The sequence below is a fragment of the Anthonomus grandis genome, chromosome 16 (genome assembly GCF_022605725.1).
Source record: "Anthonomus grandis grandis chromosome 16, icAntGran1.3, whole genome shotgun sequence".
Taxonomy (NCBI): Eukaryota; Metazoa; Arthropoda; class Insecta; order Coleoptera; family Curculionidae; genus Anthonomus; species Anthonomus grandis.
The window spans coordinates 3,890,271-3,912,029 of record NC_065561.1 but is presented as its reverse complement, the minus strand read 5'-3'; the positions used below and the strand labels follow the sequence as shown (position 1 = coordinate 3,912,029).

The 21,759-nt window shown below is 32.3% G+C and overlaps 2 protein-coding genes across 2 annotated transcripts in view; both read right to left on the bottom strand.

Moving 5' to 3' along the window:
• Window positions 1-21,759, bottom strand: part of LOC126745830 (uncharacterized) — a 44,993-nt gene that overhangs the window by 11,514 nt on the left and 11,720 nt on the right. The window contains exon 3 of the mRNA XM_050453849.1: window positions 9,641-9,850. Coding sequence (XP_050309806.1) covers window positions 9,641-9,850 — 210 coding nt within the window. The remainder of the gene's footprint in view (window positions 1-9,640; window positions 9,851-21,759) is intronic.
• On the bottom strand, window positions 4,530-6,167 carry LOC126745829 (thioredoxin reductase 1, mitochondrial-like). The gene has a single exon (XM_050453848.1). It carries the CDS (start codon window positions 6,141-6,143, stop codon window positions 4,560-4,562), a length of 1,584 nt encoding a protein of 527 aa, XP_050309805.1. The 5' UTR covers window positions 6,144-6,167; the 3' UTR covers window positions 4,530-4,559.

Here is a 21,759-nt window from a genome sequence, read left to right as displayed (position 1 = left end):
CTGTATCTTAAAAACTAAATATTTTAGGACCCATGAACTTTTCGACTTAAAATCGGTTCAGGAATGTCCCTTTTAAATTATGACATACCTTTAAGTAACACCCTGTATAGATTAAGCAAGCCTATTACGCTGGAATTGATGTGCACTTTTAAGTGCTCCAGAGACCGTGTAATCTGTCCGCTACTTTTATCCACAAGGATTGTGCAGTTTTAGCTGAAAAATCATTGGTGAATATGCCCGACTTTAATTCTGGATGCTCTTCCGTAAATGAAATTAGTTCTTTCTTTTGCTCACTCGACCCAAAACCGCAATATTTTTTTATTTTTTGAATCCATCTTAAAAAAAGTCAATTCGGAAAACCCAAGAAAATCCATGAAAAAACCTCAAAATTCACTGATGTTTTTAAACTTAAATTTTAGGTTAGGTTAAAAAATCTTTATCGTCTTCATCCCGCTTGACATGGTCTCCAATAGCACTCGACTTTGCTACGTTGCCACTACATTTCATATTTGTATGCGAATGAAATTTCGAATGCTGTTCAAAAATGCACTTTTTAATTCGTGTGCGAATTTTGCCGCTCGACTTTGTTCGCATTCGAAGATTTTCACATGGTTTTGAAAATACGGCCTCAGTATGAAAATAACAATTTCTTTCTGCGCGTCTTATTTACCGATGAAGCTTCATTTACAAACTATGGTAGTAACTATGGTAGTAACTATAGTTAATCGTCATAACATGCATTATTAAGCAGTTGAAAATCCCAGGTGGTTTCGAGCGATAGAACATCAGCGGTCATGGTCTGTGAATATCTGGTGTGGCATCATCAATGATAAAGTCATAGGACCTTATTGTGTCCTTACAGGCCAAAAATACCGTAATTTTTTGCTGGAGATTGAACCAGTATTTTTGGAAGATGTATGTTTTGAAGTGAGACTAAATATGTGGTACCAGCATGATGGTTGTCCTGCACATTATTCACGCGTTGCGTTCCAAGTGTTGGATCGTGACTAAATGGACGTTGGATAGGTCGCGGTGGAGCAGTCCACTGGCCGCTACGGTCACCTGATTTGACGCCCTTAGATTTTTTTCTATGGGGTTATTTGAAGGAGATCCTGTATCGCGATCCACCAACGACTCCCGAAAATATGAAGCTGCGAATCACGGAGGTTTGCGGGCAGATAACTCCAAAGATGCTGCACTCTGTTCATCGATCGTTTAGAAAGCGAGTCGAAAAATATATAGAAGTGGAAGGTCAACACTTTGAACATTTATTGAAATAATTTTCTGACTTTTTTGTTTCAATTTCTTTTATTTGAACGTTTTATTTTCAAGTTTTCGATTTCGATTTCGATTTTTCGATTCAAGACACTTTCACTCCTTTTGATAGATCATCAGATACTACCTACAAGGGCAAATGACATTGTCAAGGAAAAAATTCGTAAAAGAATCAAGAATTAATATCTTGAAAAGGAGAGGTCGCATGTAAAAAAGTGTCAGATGAAAGTTACTTATTTTTTAATGCTAAATCAGATACTATTAAAAAAAATAGAGGTTTCTATGCAAAAAAGTGAAGTTGACCTTGATTTGACCTTGAAGACGTCTCAAGACCACTCAAGGTCAAACCAATGACGTAATTTTTTGGCCCCCTGGAAACCATTCAAACTTCACATGAAACATTTTCTGGATACATGTTTAGTTTTCGAGATATTGCGATGTCTTAAGTTAAATGGACTACCCTGTATATGAAATAATGTATTGAAAAGTTTATTAAGTCCGATAACATGGAAAGGACTCCACCAGAGCTTCATTCTTCTGATATCTGAGATATCTGGAATAAGTGAACGATTCCCCCTTTCCCAGGAGGTGCGATTTGGCATGAAATCTGATAATAATAATAATAATAATAATAATAATAATAATAATAATAATAATAATTGAAATATTTTCCCACGACATTAAAATGAGCTTTGGTATCGATAAATGCAAAACTCAAACAGTTATCAAAGGTAAACACAACACCAACAACTTTGAATTTCAAGATGGTAGTCTAATTCGGGCTATGAAAGAAGGGAAAACTTATAAATAGTTAGGCGTACATCAGTCAGCCCATATAGAGCACAAGAAAATGAAGCAGAACCTCCAAAAGGAATATATCAATCGTCTTAAGCAAATTTTAAAAACTCAACTGAATGGTAAGAACATGATTAAAACGGTTAATACCTACGCTATCCCTGTCATAACGTATTCTTTTGGAGTCATTAGGTGGACAAAGACTGATATAGAGGAGATTGAGAGGAAGACCAAAACAACCCTTACGACGTTTCGAGCACACCACCCTCAGTCAGCTATCGAAAGACTTACTCTTCCCAGATCCAAGGGTGGTAGAGGACTAACTGATATTTCTTTTCTCTTCAAAAAACAAGTAGCAGGTCTTAAGAAATACTTCCTCACTATGAGGGAAACCTCTTCTCTTCATAGAGCAGTGGTGCTATCGGATAACGGATACACACCCTTGAATCTCCGTGCAGGTATAGCAGAACACATTACTGTAACAAGATCAGAACACACAGCCATTAAAGTTAATACATGGAAGCCGAAAGCAATATAAAAGATTTATAAATTTTTAAGGGCTATAATTTTTTTTTATTAAACATTGACATTGACATTTTGAACAATTGCTGGGACGATATCATGTACAAAAATTAAAGAAATTAAATGCATTAAATGCTATTTAGGCAATTCATCATCTTTCTAAATTTTGACACGTCTTAGGGCCGTTGTGCCGTAGCGACACTTTTTCGGACATGGGTCACTATACTCAAATATTTTCTACTGTTGCAGTGAATAACTCCTAGAAGTTTGATCCCATAGTTCTGAAACACCCTGTATATTCGGAGAGTTGGTAATGTCAGGGTTTAAGAAGTTAAAAATCCTACAGCCATTGAAGATAATGTTTTTTTGATAAAAGGCAGTTTGATGGACATTAGGCAAGAGAAGTTCTCGCCGACGTGTATTATAACCATGTGCAGCTCTATTGGTCCAAAACAATGATTTATTTTTATAAACATAAACCGCCATTTCATATATGTAGACACCAATTAGTGTAAGAATTGTATTATCTTTAAAATGATCTCTACATGAATTTCTTGGCCTGAGATTGCTAATTATCCTTATGGCCTATTTTTGCATTAAAAATATTCTAGAAGCTCTTGAACTCATTCCCCAATCATCCATGCCAATGCCATATCGTATAAAAGAATGAAAATTTGCATAATACAAAGTTAAAAGGCCTTGTTTGCTACAATGATGTGAAAGAAATTTCAAAGCATTGCAGGTCTTGGTCAGGTAAGTGAGGTTAGCTGGAGGTGAGGAGATGATTGACAGAATTTTGTCAAATATAAAATTTAACGTCCCCCTGTATCAAATTGATGTGTTTTTTTAAAGTTATTAAAAAACTGTGGTGGTTCGGTTTGAAATGAAATCACTATATCAATTATATGCATATCTCAGTGATGAGATAGTAGCGCTACCAACCCTGGCTTTAACAAATACAAGTTAACCCATTATGCATCAATAATGTGCCTTCAATACCTTATTGATAAAATGATACGTTATGCAAGATTAACGGATCTTAATGTCTAACATTTAATTCTTCACTATTTAATAAACTGAACAAAGTTTATCGACATCCTTTCACTAGAGCAAGACTCCTATTTTATCTTTATGACACAGTTCATTTATTAAAATGTATTTTTAATATCTGGTTAAAATTACAACCTGACCTAACATCTTTACAATCATGATTTCGACACACGAAAAAAATCTGTCTTTTCTGTTATAAAAAAACTGCATAAATTGAAAAAAGATAAATTACTAAAACGGTTACTTAGCTTAAAAGTTCTATATCCATACTCAGAAAGACAAAATGTTAAACTAGACTTTAAAATCTTTAATTCTTTTTGTTATCGAGGATCTGAAGGAATTTACTAGTAGTTCATTTCTTTACAAGATACAGCAAACTTATATTAGCATTTTATATACCTAGCAAAAATTGTTAATATCAAAATTCGCCTTAAAAGAAAACAATTCATAGCATTTCTATATACTGGTAAAAGCCCCGGGCTAAATATGACAACTTCACGCGTCAAGCGCTCAAGCCTTTCTAAAATAGGTATTGTGCAGGCTGCAAGTGACATAAAATTAAATTCATTAGTGCTTCGTAAAATTAAAACATAATAGTCGATATGTTTGTTTTTTCGGCAGAATTGTGGAAAAACATCCCGTCACAGACGGTTTTACGAGTTAATATAAGGACACGAATTTGACTATCGTAAAGTTGCGTTCGCAGGTGGTAAATTATTTTTAGCTAAGAATTACATTGTTTTCACTCAAGATTTTTTCGCCTACTGATACTACTGGCCACTATAACAACTAATCACAGAAATAATGAACGGCTCGGAAAGGTTTTTACTCCTATTGCCAAAGTCTTTCTTACTGTTATACTTAAAAAGAAGACATAAAAGACATAAGAATTTAAAAAGTATATATATTTTATCATATTAGCTACAACACGAAGCAGGAACAGGATTTTTTCCAGACCTCTTGGTTATTTTAATTTTAGTAAATTCTTGAGCTAACGTTGGATGAATCCCAATAGTGTTAACCAATGCGATTACAGTCAAATTGCACTTAATCGCAGTGGAAAACCCTTGTATTATTTCACCAGCCTGTGGTCCGATAAAGTGCATACCCAAAACCTTTTGATCATCATTTCTTAGTGCAATAACTTTCAAATAACAATTTTCAGCACTTTTTTTTGCTATTAAATACTCTGCTGGCTTAAAAAAGCTATGGTAAACCTCTATGTTATCCTCGCCATACTTTTCAGAAGCACTCTCTTCACTCAGTCCGACAAACCCATATTCAAGAGGGGTAAATATTGTGGTAGCAACATTTTGATAATCCATTGTCTCTTTCATATTCCCGAATATTCTTCGTGATAGTAGTCTTCCTGCTGATATGGCAACTGGACTAAGTTCTGGTTTTTGATGCAAGACATCTCCGACCGCAAATATGTTGGGTATGTTGGTCTGTTCGTTATGAGCCAGAATTTTATTTTCTTCTGAAACTAAAACCCCTACCTTGTCAAGATTTAGTTCTTTGGTAAGGGCTTTTCTGCCCAGTGCAAACATAACAGTATCAAAGGTATCTGAGAAGACTTGCTTATTGCAGTTGTTAAACCATTCCAGCTTTAGTTCGCCAGAGTTAAGCTTTTTTATACTTTTCGGTACACTCTTTTGTAAAAACTTAACACCTTTGGAAGCCATTTCAGATGTTACAACTTTAGCCATTTGCTGGTCGAATCCTCTTAAAGGAACGGAGCGAACCATAACTGTAGTATCATATCCTAAGACATTCAACACACCGGCACATTCAAGTCCAATATACCCAGCTCCTATAATAACAGTTTTACCCGGCGGTTTTTCCAAACTAAACAAGTCATCACTAGTTATACCATATGCCACTGCATCTTTTATGTCAGGATATTTTGGCCTTCCTCCCACTGCGATTAAAAAATATTGTGAAGTTAAATTATACCGTTCTTGCTTTGACGTAACTTGTAATGTATTTTGATCAACAAAGCGCCCTAAACCATTAATATACTTCACATTTTTGTCTCGTAATTCTACTCTAGTTACCCAGTTAACTGATTTAATGTGGGCTTGAATAGCATTCCGTAAAGATTCCCAGTCATGTTTAAAACCGGTTCCGACATTCCATCCAAAGCTCTTGGCATCGGAAATAGCTTCACCTAAAAGAGCAGCTTGATGCATCAGCTTCTTGGGGATGCATCCCACATTAACACAAGTACCACCAAGTCCCCAAGTGGTACCAAATGGAGTCGGTGTTACATAGTCAACCACAGCCACTTTTGCACCGAGCCCTGCGGCCTCCTTTGCTGCAGCTAAACCACCAGAGCCTCCTCCAATGACGAGTAGGTCATAATCATAATTATGGTTTTGACTAATTACTGTTAGCCAATTTGTTTGGACTGCAAACTTGGGAAATATTCTCTTCATAGTAGGCAAATACTGCGATTTTTGATAACATGATTTAAGTAGCTGACGACAGATAAGCGTCATGCTTGAAAAATAATATATTCAAGGTTGAAGTTTATTCAAGGGTGGTGTGATGATGTATTTATTTAGGGAATGTGATAAGTAATTGATCCGTATTTTGATGCTAAGTAGTTTAATTTTTGGCAAAGATATTGTACAATAAAGAGAATTGGTTTTAGATGGTTGACAAGAGAGAAACCAACGTACTACAGATTAAGTCGGTACTATCAATATTATTGCCTCAGTCTGTTAGAGATCCGTGCTCATACTTACACAAAATTAAGGTGCCTGACACATTTTTCTTTAGACCAACAGATTCTAGTGAAATAATGGAAGCTCTATCCTCAATGAAAAATAAGAACTCTTCTAGATGGGATGGGCTATCACTAAAGGTCCTAATAGCGCTACCGCAACTAACCCTTGATTCTTTGGCTGAGGTGGTAAATGTTTCACTTTCAAGTGGGTCCTTTCCACATTTACTTAAAGATGCGTTGATTATACCATTATTTAAGGGTGGAAACTATGATGACCCATCAAATTTCAGACCAATAGCCCTGCTTCCCACGCTTGGTAAGCTTGTAGAAAGATTGGTAAAAGCTAGAAAGATGGAATTTCTGAAACAGCATTATGTTCTTAACCTCAGCAATTTGGATTCCGGATGAAACTGGGTACATCTGAGATGATATTTTCAATTTTTTAGAAAGTCTGTACATGGAGTTGAACGCTGGGGAGAGTGCGGCGGCGGTGTTCTATGACTTATCTAAGACGTTTGATTTTGTAAGTCACAGAATACTGCTGCAGAAGCTAGAAACCTATGGATTCAGAGGAGTTGCTCTCGACTGGTTTCGTTCTTACCTATCTGGAAGAACACAAAGGGTATTCTTTGACAATGATATCATCCCGTGTGGATATGGATGCGGGTGTACCCCAGGGTTCTGTTCTTGGACCAATGTTGTTTCTGCTATATGTCAATGATATCTCTCAGATTCCAATTAGGGCAAATTTACTATCTTTGCGGATGATCCAATAACTTGCTAGCTAAGCAAGTTATAGTATAGCTGAGCTATATCCCTGTTACCTTCCTTCTCAAAAATCTTTGAGAGCGCTCTCTGTAACAGAATTTGTAACTTTCTGAAGATACATCAGGTCTTGTCTGCACATCAGTAGGACTTTGTGCCTCTTTGATCGACTTAGCTGGCAATATATGGAGCAATACACCATATTATTAAAGAAGTCAATAACAACCATACAGTTGCTGACATATATTTTGATCTGTCAAAAGCCTTCGACATGATAAATCATGACCTGTTGCTCAGTAAGCTTAGCTCGGTTGGCTTGAGGGGAGCATGCCTATTATTGATAGAAAACTATCTAGCTGAAAGAAAGCAAGTAGTTAGTATTACTCTGGAAGGCAAATGTTATTACTCATAACTAGCGGAGGTGAAACAAGGAGTTCCTCAGGAGTCAATTTTGGGGCCACTTCTCTTTGTTCTATATGTAAATGGGCTATCTGGGGATCTGTCGAGGGGTCATGCGTGCAAATGTGATGATGACACATCTCTTATATTGTCTACTGGCTCCATGGCTGACTTGTCTGTTGCCTGTTCGGGTGCTGTGAGTGAGATGAGGATGAGGAAGTAACTTCTTAAAACTTAATACAGAAAAAACTAGTATTATACAATTTGGCAAAGTCAAATCAACTGAATCTCTGTATGCCAAAGGGGATAAAAAAACCATTCCAACAGCGGTAACCGTTAAGTTTCTTGGAGTGCATTTTGACCCTTTATTGAATTGGAATGAGCATTGTAAGATATTTATTTTTAAACTGTGCGCTAATGCGTAGACTTAGGGATAACCTATCAAGTGAAACAATCAAGTTATATTATATATCGTGTATTCAGTCTATTTTAAATTATGATATTAAATTTTGGGGATCCTCGAGTGAGACTGTCTCTGTTGTTAGAGCACAGAAGCGCATCATCCGGTGCCATCATCCACTTTTGGTCTTTCACCCAGAACTAGCTGCAGACCATACTTTTTGAGATTGGGGGTTTTACCTCTACCATCGTTATATTTTTTAGCATTGCTCTTATTTGTTAAGAATCAACTTGACCTTTTTCAAAGAAATGAATATTATAGTGAACAAATGTCAGTTATTACTCGAGGTTGGGGTGACCTTTGCATACCTCTTCATAACTCAACTTTTTTTGAAAAGGGTCCTCTGCTTCAAAGCATATCGATCTCTGCTAGGACGTATTAGAGAAATAGGTTATATCAAAGTGTTCAAGGAAAAAACAATAAATTAACTTTATGAAAACTGTTTTTATGATTTTAACATGTGGTAAATTTTTGAAACACACTCCATCAATGTTCAATAGTTTATGTATAATATTTTATGTCTATATATCTTTAGATCAATTGATTAGTTTAAATATGTTGTCATATTTGATTATTTTACTTAGTAATTTTACTTGCAAATTTTAACTTTTTATATTATGTGTAGGTACAAATATTTTGTGACTATTTTTTCTTGTTCTCATAAGCACCAAAATGGTGCATTGTATTCGACATTGCTTCGTGATTGTAATATCATTATGTTGGCAATAAAAGTTATTCTTATAGAGACCTGTTCTACAGGCTTGCAAGTTCTGCTGTGCTGTTATACTACCTAACGGCGTTCTCAGGAAAAAATCGTCGATTTTTATTTCTACAAGAGGTCCAGTTATAAGAGGGAACCTACTGCCCTTAATGAAATCTACTATTTTTGGAATCCTTTTCGGATGAAATGAGCTTAGGAATAGGGCAGTGTAACGATATTGGCAACGTCGCAAATACCACCGGTTCTCCGTCATTCCGGAATGACACAAGCATGACATCTCTGGAGACGCATGGAAGGTTAGCAATTCTTCCATACATCCTTCTGCCGAGTATATAAGGAGCCGCGTCGTCGCTGGGAAATTAGGTGACGGTTAAGTGCTGTGAGGTTCGGAATATTGGCGCGATATTTAAATCGGACATAAATAGTAGTAAATAAATACTGTGTAAATTAATATTTCTAGTAGTAGTAAGTGATCGTATTTAGTAATGTAAGTGTGTAAATAAATCAGTTCACTATTTTGGTACATCGATTTTTTTAATTCGCACCTAATAAACGGTAAATAAAATATATAAGCATGTGTAAAGGTATTTGTATCTAGCAATTAACGTGCAATTTAGAAAAATATGAGATTTTAATAAACACATTTTTACAAGAATACACTAATAAAATATAAAAATATCAATTGCTTAAAAGGATAACTTATTTTTGTTTCTCAATTAATATTCTTAGTTTGATTTATGCTATTTTTGTAAACTTATTAGTGTTAAGTAGCCATACTTCATAATTAAAAAGAAAATAAGTTGGCAATCTTTACTTTTTCTTTTATCTGTAATAATAAAAATAAAAGCACTGTAGATTAAAAATAGCAATCTCTTGTTAATTTATTAAAATCTGATATTAATTACAATAGTACTTTAGTTACCTGTGTGCAGAGTAGTAGCGTTAATATCAAAATATTTCTCAACAAGGAATTCCAAAACTTTTTGGTTGTTGAAAATGATGGGAATTGCTGTTATTGGAAACGTATGCTCTAGAACTCTCCTCGATACACCGCCAGTTAAAAGATGTTCCAAAAGGTGCTCTATTAATGCCAGATTTCCGCTAGCCACAGCTAGTTGAAAAACATACATGCCTGAAAATGCATATGAAAATTAGTATAGGTTACGAAAACATTAAATTTAATTACTAAAGAAATAAAAAGAATATTTAATTATTTGGATGGTTACTAGCGGATTTATGAAATGTCTACAAAGTTTTGTATTTTAATATAAATTTAAAAGTTATTGTTAAGAAAATCCTCAAGTTATCCCTGTCCCTTTTATGCATTGAAAAATATCTACACTAGATATATCTACAGTTAACAATATAAATATTCGAATGAATCGATTAATTAGTAGACAAAAAGGATGTATTAAATTGCCAAGCTTAGAAGCCAATGTCTTCTACTTCTACTTATACTTATACAATATAATACATACATATAATACATGTAAAGTTTCATTTGGTATAAAAAATTACACTAGTAAATAAAAAGACCGGCAGATTCAGATTTCTACATATAGCAGATTCTGCTCTTTAACACTGCGGCCAAGCATTAATATGTTTAAATCAACTCTTGTGACAATACTAAAATCTAAATTTATAAACATGTTTATGTAATGTTTATTTGTAATCCTTTTTAATATAAATAAAACACATTTTTAAACTAAATCAAAAAGCAAAATTCATGCCAGACACAAGGCTCAGAAGGCTATTTACTGACCATCAAACAGCACTGTAAATATATGTTTTCTAAATACATTTACTGAAATATGTAAACAGTTTAAGTCGATATAAAAAAATTATTTATCTAGCAATATTGTAAGAAAATGATCGTTTAAAGAATCTATCAGTTCTATGTTTGGGAATTTGAAGCGTTTTTCTTCGAAGATTCAAATGAGGGAACATCAATGCTAAAAGAAATCTTCCGATAAAGGTATGGTGGGCTATGGTTTTTTAAAATTTTATAATAAAAACACAATGAATGCATCAATCTGCGATTAGACATATTTAGCCACTTTAGTTCACTCAACTTATGTGATACATGATTTCGTCTACAAATACCAAAAATAAGTCGAATTCATGAATTTTGCAGCTTTTGTATTCTTCTCTCATCCTCATAGTCCAAGCACCAACCATAGACAACATCACAATTTTATAAGAATATCTGGAATCCTTATTAATCTTATCCCGTTTTTAAATCGAAGGGTCTACCATTAATCCTAAACTTTTACATTGATTACCGATCTGTATTTGGTCATCATTTATTTAAATTTTAATCTGACTCTGAATGTCACAGTCGCTAAGTTCCATATTAGATTTCAGGGGGGTAATCTTGAGCATATGTTTTAATGATATAAGAGACAGTGCCTGTAAAATCGGCACCTGTATATTGTAAATAAAAGAGGGCCTAGAATACGGCCTTGTGGAACGCCGCATGTCTCTTTAAGAGCCTCTGACATTTCACCATCAATTTTACCTCTCTAAAATCTGTCACTTAGAAATGATTCTAAAAGATTCACTGCTACCTCACTGAACCCTAATGCAAATGCAAAATTGATGAAAATTGAAGAACATGTAATACAAATGATAGAAAAACATAATGCAAAATTGATTTCAGAATATGATGATCGACACAATCAAAGGCCTTATTATAGTCTAGTAATATCAAGGCTGTGACTTTACCCTTATCAGGTTCAGCAATAATGTCACCAACTACGTCAGTCATAGCTGAACACACTGTAACCGGTCCTAAAACTAGATTGCTTAGAAGGCAAAATTAAATGACTGTCTAAAAAGTGACGCATTTGAGGTTTGACGTTGAATTTGTTCTAGTACTTTGGAAAGGATGGATAAAATACTTATTGATCTAAAGTGCCCAAATTCAGAAGGGTTTAAAATTTTAGGTAAAGGCGTAATAAATGCCTCTTTCCAAATTTTAGGGAATAATTTTTGTGTTATGCACTCATATCAACTATATGGGTTAGGTATTTTACAATAATGGAACAACAATGCTGAATAAGAGAAATATTTAAATTTTCTACTTCAAAGGCCATGGATGTAATTTTTAGTAAAATTGAACTTACTAGCGGCTCTTCGACATTTTCAAAATTAAATATGTTCTCCGTAACACTGCTAATTGTGTAAAATTGTAAAAGTTCATGATAGTTTGCATTTATTGGATTATTACCGCCACCAGCAAAATACCGACTAAAGTCATTAACGTTTTTTCATATTATCAGGAATTTGTTGATTATTTAGCTGGTTTTAGTTTATTTAATTCTTGCCACTTCTCCTTAATACTAGAAACTTGAAATTTTATTTTATAATATGCTCCCTTTTCAGCTTTTATTGCAGAGTTTGTAAAGTAACGTAGTTGCTTATAATAATCCCATATGGATGCTAATTTCGAAGTTTTAAATTCTTTTAAAGTTTTATTTCTTAATTTTTGTAAAAATTTTATATTATCGGTCATCCATGGTGAGTATTTTCTTTTTTGTCGACGTTTAGTTTTTCAAGGTGCATGTTTATCAAATCGTAATTATACAATTATTTAAAAACAAAATGTTTTCATTAATATTCTGAATTTCCTGTATGTTGCCAAACGGAATTTTTCCAAGATCAGTTTGAAAGCTTAAAAGATTTATATTTTTTAACGTTCGAAAAGAAAATTGCTTAGGTTTTATTACAGAGGTAGATTCATTATTAAATTGACAGAAAATTCCAAAATGATCCGCAAATTGACAATCAAAAATTCCCTTATTAATAATAATATTATTAATAAAGAATTTTTATAGTTTGTAAAAAACAAATCTATTAAGGAGGACGAATTACCAGTTATTCGGGTAGGATCATGTTAGTATTCTAAATCCAATGATACCCCTAATGATATATGGTCAAGAGGTACATAAAAAAATATTTGATGTTTAAGCGAGAGCAATAAATTTAAATGTAATGTTAAATTTATACCAAGTTTATTTGGAAAAATAATTTTAATCATGTTTTATTTTCTTTGTTTTCTGTAGGAGTTAACTAGTATAAGTTAAACTCCAAGTCACAGGTCTCAAATATATTGGAATATAATATCAAAGGATTACATGGAATTTGTTCTTCATCTGATGTTTTAAAAAATTTAATTCAAAATCATGTTGATACAAACACTTTAGTGATGACAAGCCCTTATACTTATTTAAACCCTAATGTTATCTACAATAGTAATAAGGCCCTTTATCGTATTTTTCATGCAAATAATATTAATCTGTATGGGATTTTAGAGTCTAATCACGCCAGTAACTTTGGTTCAGACTTGGCATCATTATTACATGCACATATTTTCAAATATTTTAAAATTAATATTTCATCAAATAAATTGTCTTTGAATCATCAAATTAATAAGTCTGTACTGATTACTGATCGTGAATTGAATTCTTCTTTTTTATAGACATATCCACGAAGGTTGATTCTCATTTATGTTCATATTCTACTAGTAAGATTGAAATTATCACTTCGAAAAGCTTAAGTATCTTTATTCTTAATATACAATCCCTAAGAAATAAGATGTTGAGCTTTATCTTTTGCTGGACACATGTAATTTTCCTGATATTGTACTTCTGACTGAGCACTGGTTGAGGCCTAGTGGATGTTTTTTAATATCTGATTATGTTCCTATATCAAATTTTTGTCGTCAACAATCTATACATGGAGGAACCATGATCTTGGCTAGGCAAACAATTGAAACGATTTTTTGTAATATTGATAAGTATGATAATCTTCTGTTAGAGAATGTTTTTGAATTATCTCTTTCTTTTTGTAAGCGTTTTAATTTATATATTTTTTGTGTTTATAGGCCACCTACAGGAGATATTGCTATGTTTCTGGACAAACTTGATTTTCTTTTATCCCAGTTGTCCCTACACTCTAAGGTTATATTGGCTGGTGACTTTAATATCAACTACACTGATGAAACCTTGCCACGTACTTCTCTTTTAAGTATTTTAAATTCTTACGACTTGAAAATGCACGTTCTTTCTCCCACACGAATAACTTCTTCATCTGCAACTACAATTGACTCTTTCTGTACAAATTTTGAGATCAATCAAAAGATCAATCAGTGCTTTCCTAAAATGAGGCTTAAAACTAAGAAACGAAAACCATGGGTTACAAGAGGCCTTAGAATTTCAGCTAAAAACCTCAGTTTTTTGACTAAATTGTGCAAATATACCACAAATGAAAATATCCTTGTATATCATCAGAAATACCGTAGTCTGTACAGAAAGCCAATTAAAGCAGCAAAATCTAATTATTATAGGGATCGCTTAAATATGTCATCAAATAGGCAAAGAGAGTGTTGGTCGATTATGAATGATTTTAGATATTGCCATAGAAAAGTATCTGAACCGGAGTTAAGACCTGACATTTTAAACGACTATTATTGTGATATACCTAATATCTTACTCAAGGGCATTCGTAGTAACATTGATCCCTTACACTATCTTCAACAAGTGTCGGTTGAGCATTTATTTTTCTTTCATCCTGTCGATCTTACCGAATTAAAAAAAGAAATCAAACGCCTAAAAAACCATAAATCATTTGGAGCTGATGGGATATCTTCGAGGTTGTTACTCTTTTTGCCTGATTCAGCCTTAAATGCTTAAGTTTTTTTGCCATAAACAATTCTTTACATATTGGTATTTTTCCTTCATGTTTAAAAGTGGCAATGGTTATCCCTCTTCATAAGGGTGGAGATTTGGATCAGCCTTGTAATTTCCGTCCCATTTCTATTTTGTCTACCCTCTCTAAGATAGTTGAAAAGCTTGCAAAAAGCAGAATTTTGTCCTTTTTACATCATAATGGCATTTTGTCTGCAAATCAGTTTGGATTTCAAGCCTGTAAAGGGACTCATGATGCTGTTTTTAGCTTTTTGGAGAGCGTCTATGTGTCCTTGAATTCTGGAGAGTCATCAGCGGCAGTGTTTTGTGATCTATGCAAAGCATTTGCCTGTGTGGATCATGGAATACTGTTATCTAAGCTCGATAAATATGGTTTTAGGGGCGTAAATTCGGAATGGCTTGCCTTTTTGGGGTTTAACCAATAAGGGGCTACTTAACATTGTCTTTGTTATTCAAAAAAAGCAGTTAGATACCTGTGTTCTGCTTAAGAGATTCTTGCAAACCCCTCTTCATTTCTGAAAAAATCCTAACACTTTTTTCACTCTTTATCTTAGAAACAGCTGCTCTTATTCACAAAATTCCCAAACTACACTGCCCATTTGACTCGTCATGTAATGATGTTCCCCTACCTATTCCTACGTCTTCCCTTACCAAAAACTCATTAATTTACATAAGTAAAAAAATTTACAATCATGTTCGGAGGATCCGATATATGTGTTAGACATATATCGGATGTTAAGAAATTTTAATGAGAATTAAAAACGCTTTTATTGGCTAAGGCATATTATAACCTGGATGACTTTTTTAATGATAGGTTTTAACCTTGGACATGTTGGAAAGTTTTTTTTTTTATTTTTTCTTCTCTAGTTTTGTCAACAAGTTTACCTTTATTTAGTAATTGATTGTTTTATTTAGTTATCTTTAATTCAAGTATTTCAAAAAGTTTTGTCTTCTTGTGTTTAATTTTGTTCATTGTTTTGTCAATTTTTGAAATTGTATTTTTGTTTTGTTTTTTTTTAGCTTGTAGGATGCTTGTACACAAGATTATTCTTACGTAATATCGCACATTTTCTTTCTTTTTTTCTTTACACGTGTTTCCCCCATACTAGACATCGTCAGATCTACTATAAGAAAGAAACAGAAGTTATAAGCTTTACGAACACTTATTAATTAAACCTAATTAATGCTAAAATTGCAAACTTATAACTTCATACCTTGTGTATCCACTAACACAAAAAGAAAAACAAAAAAACACTATATGATACAAGAGAAATGAAAAGAAACTTTAAAAATTAAGAGTTAAATTAAAAGTAAAACAGAGATGAAAATCAATATTAAAAGTTAAAAATAATAATTAAAATTTAGATTAAATGGGAACATTGAAACGTAATTACAACAAAAAAAATTAAAGCTTTTCGTTTGACAATATTAAGTAGAACATTGGTGTATCTTTTAATGATTCCGCTAACACAAAAAGAAAAACAAAAAAACACTATATGATACAAGAAAAATGTAAAAATTAAGAGTTAAATTGATAAAATAGGACGAAGACTACTTACGACATAATAAAAATATAAAGAAAACAAAAAATATAAAATATTATAAATAATGAAAAAAGGTTTATCGAATGGAGGAATCAAATCGCTCACCTCTGGAAATAAAAAAGTTTTATATATTAAGTTTTTAAACCGACTGCGTCAATATTTCCACATAAAAAAGTAAATATCAATAACACAAATGATCCTAATGTTTTATGTCCTATGTTTTATTTCATCTTAATATTCAGTCCTTCCATTCTAAAATATCAGAGCTCTGTTTTGTAATTTTATATTCTTTTGGGTTTGATTGAAGGTTTTCTTAAAAGCTTAATTATTAATGAAACGTATCTCATCACTGGTACCTTTAATGTAAGGTTGAATTTTGAATGCAGTGAGTATCAGAGGGTTGTCAACCTCTTTTTTAGTGTTGGACTTTATCCTGCAGTAGATAATAAATAAATAAAATAAATAAATTAGGCCTTTATTTTATACTCGGCGAAGGCCAGCGAATGCTGTTAACTTAACCGAGTACACATAAAATTACAATATTATTATAACTACTTAAAAAAGCAAATAAAACATACAGAAAATATTTAACTAATTTAATATACAAAAAAACAAAGAAAAATTTAATCTTAAAAAAAGAGAAAAAAAATTTACCTAGCGCATGACCGACTTGACTTAATAATACAAATACTTAAAAAAAAATTAATGATATTCTACAATAATAGCAATATAAATAAAACAAAAGGAGAAGAACTATCCAAAACCAAATAAATTGATGAAATAAAATTAAAATTGTTCCTAAGTTGAACACAGTCATTAAGTACTCTATTTTATTATTGACTTTCAACCAATACTGTTTTTAATCTATTTTTGAAGCTTTGAAAAGACTTGTTAACATAGTCACTAATATTATATGTATTCATTAGCTTTGATGCACAGAAAGAAAATGACCTTTGCGAAATTGCAATGCTGTAATGGGGTATATCAAATTTTAAAACCGTGCGTGTTATTCGGTTATGTCAAGAGATTCCTGTTTTAAGTTTTTTACGTAAGTAGGCTGGATAATTGTTTTTTAAAAGTTTAAACAAGAAACAACAAAAATGAAGTTTTTCTCTATTTTGCACATTGAGCCAGTTGACTTCTTTCAGCTTACAATTTACGTGATCCCGTATTCTTAACCCATAAACAAAGCTAAATTAAATGATGCTATAAGATGGTTAAGTTGTCTGGACAATATCTTAACAAATATTTATATCCAGAATTGTAATGTAAAAATATGTGACACCTCTTTATCACATCATTTGGGAATTGCTTTTCAGCTCGGAGTGGCTCGCCATAGAGTGGATAATAATGCTACTCGTATTGGCCCATCACGGATTGGGGCTTATTTAATTTTTACTACATGGTTGAGTGTTTTACCGCGGAAAATATAGTAATTGACGTCAATATGAAGTTGCATTTTAATTACTTTGTCGACTCCATTATTGTTGCTTACTTAAATTATTTTCCATTGAAGTTAGGTCAGTTAGTACTGCCAAACGCTTAGTGGCAACAAAATGGTTTGAAGATTCTCTCAAATATATGAGGGACGTGCGTTGTTTCTTGAGACAGATTAACACACGTTGCTCAATTTAAGTTACTTCTTAAACTGTTTGCACTTACCGAGGTCGATACCAAAGGGATCTGCGAGTTAAAAAAATTAGTACAAATGATTATTTTATCAGTCAGGCAAGTAATTGGTCCGAAGCTATATGGAAAGTGAGAAGATTGCTTAATTCATATTATTATAGAAGCCAAGCCGTACCAAAAAAGTGATTGAAGGTTTGAAAAATAGTAAAAGTACTGATCCTTTTGATCTAAGCACTAGCCCTATAAAAACCATAAAAAGCTTGATTATAGTAGTAGTTATCCCAGTTACTTAATTAGGCAATTTCATCAGGCGTTTTTCCTAAATGCCTTAAAGCTGCCAAGAAAATTCCCTTCCGTAAGAAGGATCCTAAGTCGATTGTTGAAAGTTATCGTCTCGGTTCGCTAATCCATATATTTTGAAAAATCTTTACCGCTAGCCACAGCTCTAAATCTTTACTTAAGGCACTGTTTAAAGGGTATTTTGAACTTCATTGCCTATGAAAAACAGCGCCGCTTTAGGAAATGGAGGATTGACACGAGTTTCTGGTGAAATATAATTGGCATATTTAATAATTTTCTCTCGCAACTTCTCTAAATTTGTTGGTCTACTAAATTCGCGTTTGTAAATAGTCTCCTTAAAATTGTCATTTTAGGGGTTATTTGAAGGGGGACAAATCAAGAGATCTAGAGGGCTATTTATTAGTCCCACAAATAAGACGGTTAGTAAAAGTATTTGTTAAAAATTCTTTTACCATAACCGCATTATAAGCAGGAGAGCCATCTTGTTGAAAATAAACCGATACCACGTCTAAATCAGGGAGGATTTAAATAGTAGAAACAACTTGGTTTTGCTGCAACTTAAGTTATTTTTGGGTATAATATAAAGTACGATCAATAAAAAATATCTTCCCATAATATGATCGCAAAAAGAACCGGTCTTAATATTCAATTTTTGAGGATACTGAGTACATAATTGAAAACTGCTCATTTTCCCTAGAAGAATATTAAACAATGGAAGGATTGTGTTTCCCATGTAATGGAAAGGAGATTTATCTGAAAATATATTTTTTCATAAAAATAAAATTTCTTTTAGTTAAAAACTAAAAAGTTTTAAGCAAAATCCAAACCGTTTAAATCTTTTCCTCTTGATTCCCAACGTATTGGCCTATATTAGACCTTCTTCAGAGTGCTACAAATTAAAAAAAAATTATAGTTAAAAACCTTCATGGTATATTTTTTTTCCTTTTGTTTAAAATAGTGGTTCAAAACAATCTTAAACTAAATTAAATTAACCTATTCTAATATTTACTAATTATTTAAATACACATTTAAAACAGAGATAAAAATCAATAATAAAAGTTAAAAATAATAATTAAAATTTAGATTAAATGGGAACATTAAAACGTAATAACAACAACAAAAATTAAGGCTTTTCGTTTGACAGTATTAAGTGGAACATTGGTGTATCTTTTAATGATTAATCGTATCTTTCAATAATGGTGTGCAAGCAACAAGATTAATTGAATAGTATTTTAAACTGTGGGCACAGATTACTCCTCCAGGAGTAATCTGTGGGTTTGAATTGTTGAGGTGTTTAAATAATGTAAAAAAACATACCGTTTCTTTTTCTTTTTTTTTGTAATTACGGTTATAATATAAAATATTTTAAGATAAGTAATATATTTGTGTGTGCTATTAAATCTAATTAAATATAGAGGATATTTGAAGAGTGTTAAGTTTAATTTTTGCGTAAGATGTGCAAGTTGTGAGGATCTTGTTTTAGTCTTTTCTTATAAATTGTAGCGTTTTATTTTTCTGTTTCTTATGTTCATTAACGCTCCATTGATATTTCATTAATTTCAATAATTATATTAATAATTTCAGTCAACTTCTTTTATCGATATTTCTTTAAATTCACACTGTCAATGACACATTACTACTGTAACGCATCACTCTCCGGTTTAATTATTCATGCTTTCTGTTGACGGTCCGTCACTCTTCTGGTTGGTCTTGATTGATGTTTTCTCTGATTGGATTGACATTGACAGCTCAGGCGAGAGGTGGGGTCGTTGCTTATTTAGTCGGTACTGCATCCATTTTTCGAGGACTTGTTCCCGTGGTGCAGGTAGAAGCACACGTAAAAAGCCAGTTTTTTTATTTCCGAAGTTTGTGAAGCAGGAAGTGGCCAATATGGTTTATAATTTATAGTCCTTAATCTTGTTCCTTTAGGGAACTGTTTATTTCATACTTCTGGTGCAGGGTGCCCGAGATTTTGATGGATAGATAATCAAACTTAGCAAGGGTTTTACTTTTCCGTTGTCTTCTTTATTCTTCTTCAATTGTTGATGGCTACAGGCTGTTGATTTCCCCGGGAAATTGCTGAAAGCGGTGAAGCTGGAGCCAGAGTTAGAGCTAGTATTAGAGATTCCCAGTCCGGATAGCTAAACTACAAATGGCACACATTTACAGCCTTGTTTTGAAGGCTAACCGTTCATTTCTTGGAGGAATATACAAGCCAGTTTATTCCATTTATTTAAATATTATTAACCATAGATTTGTCTCAATTATTTAAATTTTTATTAATGTACCTTTTATTTCAATTTATTGCTACAAATATTTAATCAATATCATAATTGAATACGTCAATTTCTTATCTATAATTTTAGTTATTTTTTGTTCAGTATTTTTCAGTACCTTTTTTGGTAGTTAAGTAGATATAACTCGGTTAAGGCTAATATGCCTTAGGTAAAAAGGTTCATGAACTTTCCCCTGCGTAATACAAATATTTACTAAAAACTTTAATAATTGCAATTTATTTTTCAAGTGCTGAAATCTACCTAGTAGCTTAATCATAATTTAAATGTTACTTTTGACAAACTTATTTTATTTAATCATATCAACATTATTCATATTTTAATTCATAACAAATTATTAACATTTAACAGATTAGAAAATGAGGTGTATATTATCTTTGATGTAAATATAATTTGGTTGTATTGTTAAGATATTTTTTTTGCCTCTTTAAATCTACTTCATCCAGGGTCATTTAATTGTTAATTAAAACCTATATACTAAATTTTTTTCTTAGTTTTCTTTCATTTATAAAAAAAAACTAAGTGGCGCCCTCTTATTTAATAGTCATAATCAAGTTTAGATTTTTTAATAGCCAGTCATAAGTGAACCTTCAACAATCCCAAGCCTCCAATAATTCTGAGCTACCGTCTGCAAACTCTTGGCAAAATAGTAACACTCTAAAGTTAACGCCACAGAAAATGACGCCCATAAACGTGGGACCCAGATTGGCTATTTTTTATTGATCTATTTTAATAATCTTTTAATTTTTTCAAAATATTAATAATACCTTGGATGGGTGGAGTTTTAGAGTGCTTTGAATCTCAAGTAATGCTTATTGTTTTTGAGTAAAGCAAATATCAAATTTGATGATAATTTATTGGCCATAATTTTATTAGTAATTGTTGGTATACAGAGTGTATACAATTTGAAGGAAAACCCTTGCTAGGAAAGTGTTTATATATGATATTTTTAATATTTATTGTTTTTCGAGGTATCCTTGTTAAGGACTATGATTTGACAATCTGCGACAATACAGTGTGTTTAGTATATGTTGGGTGTATAAAAAGTATGTACTTACTTGCATAGTGTTCAGGGACATAAAGAGGATTTTAATAGTTTTTTAGGGACAAGATAACTTTAATGTTCGAATTGTAATGGATCACAATTAGAAAAGTAAAATATTTTTTATTAATATCTTTAAATTAAACTTTGAGAAGTTTATACTTGTAAACATTTCACTTCCTTTATTATTCTGGATTCCGGAAGTATTGCTGAGTAAATTTAAAATTTTTTGGATAGTTGTGGAAATTCACATTTTAATTATACATGGTGTCACCACTTCATTTAGGTTTCTATATGGCAAATGTATTTGGGATTTGAAATGCTATTCTGACTTATAGTTTTTGGAAGGAACTTAATTTATGAGTAACATATGCATGTGTTATACAAGGTGATATAGATTAATAAATTGTTTTAGAACTATTATTCTTCAATTTCGATATACCCAAGACTAATGAGTGCTATTACATACGGTAACATTTAATACTGCAATTTTTCAAATCTAGAACCAACCCAGACTATTTACA

What these genes read in the sequence shown, in the direction of transcription:
- LOC126745829 (XM_050453848.1), bottom strand. Translation starts at nt 6,143, where the DNA reads ATGACGCTTATCTGTCGTCAGCTACTTAAATCATGTTATCAAAAATCG.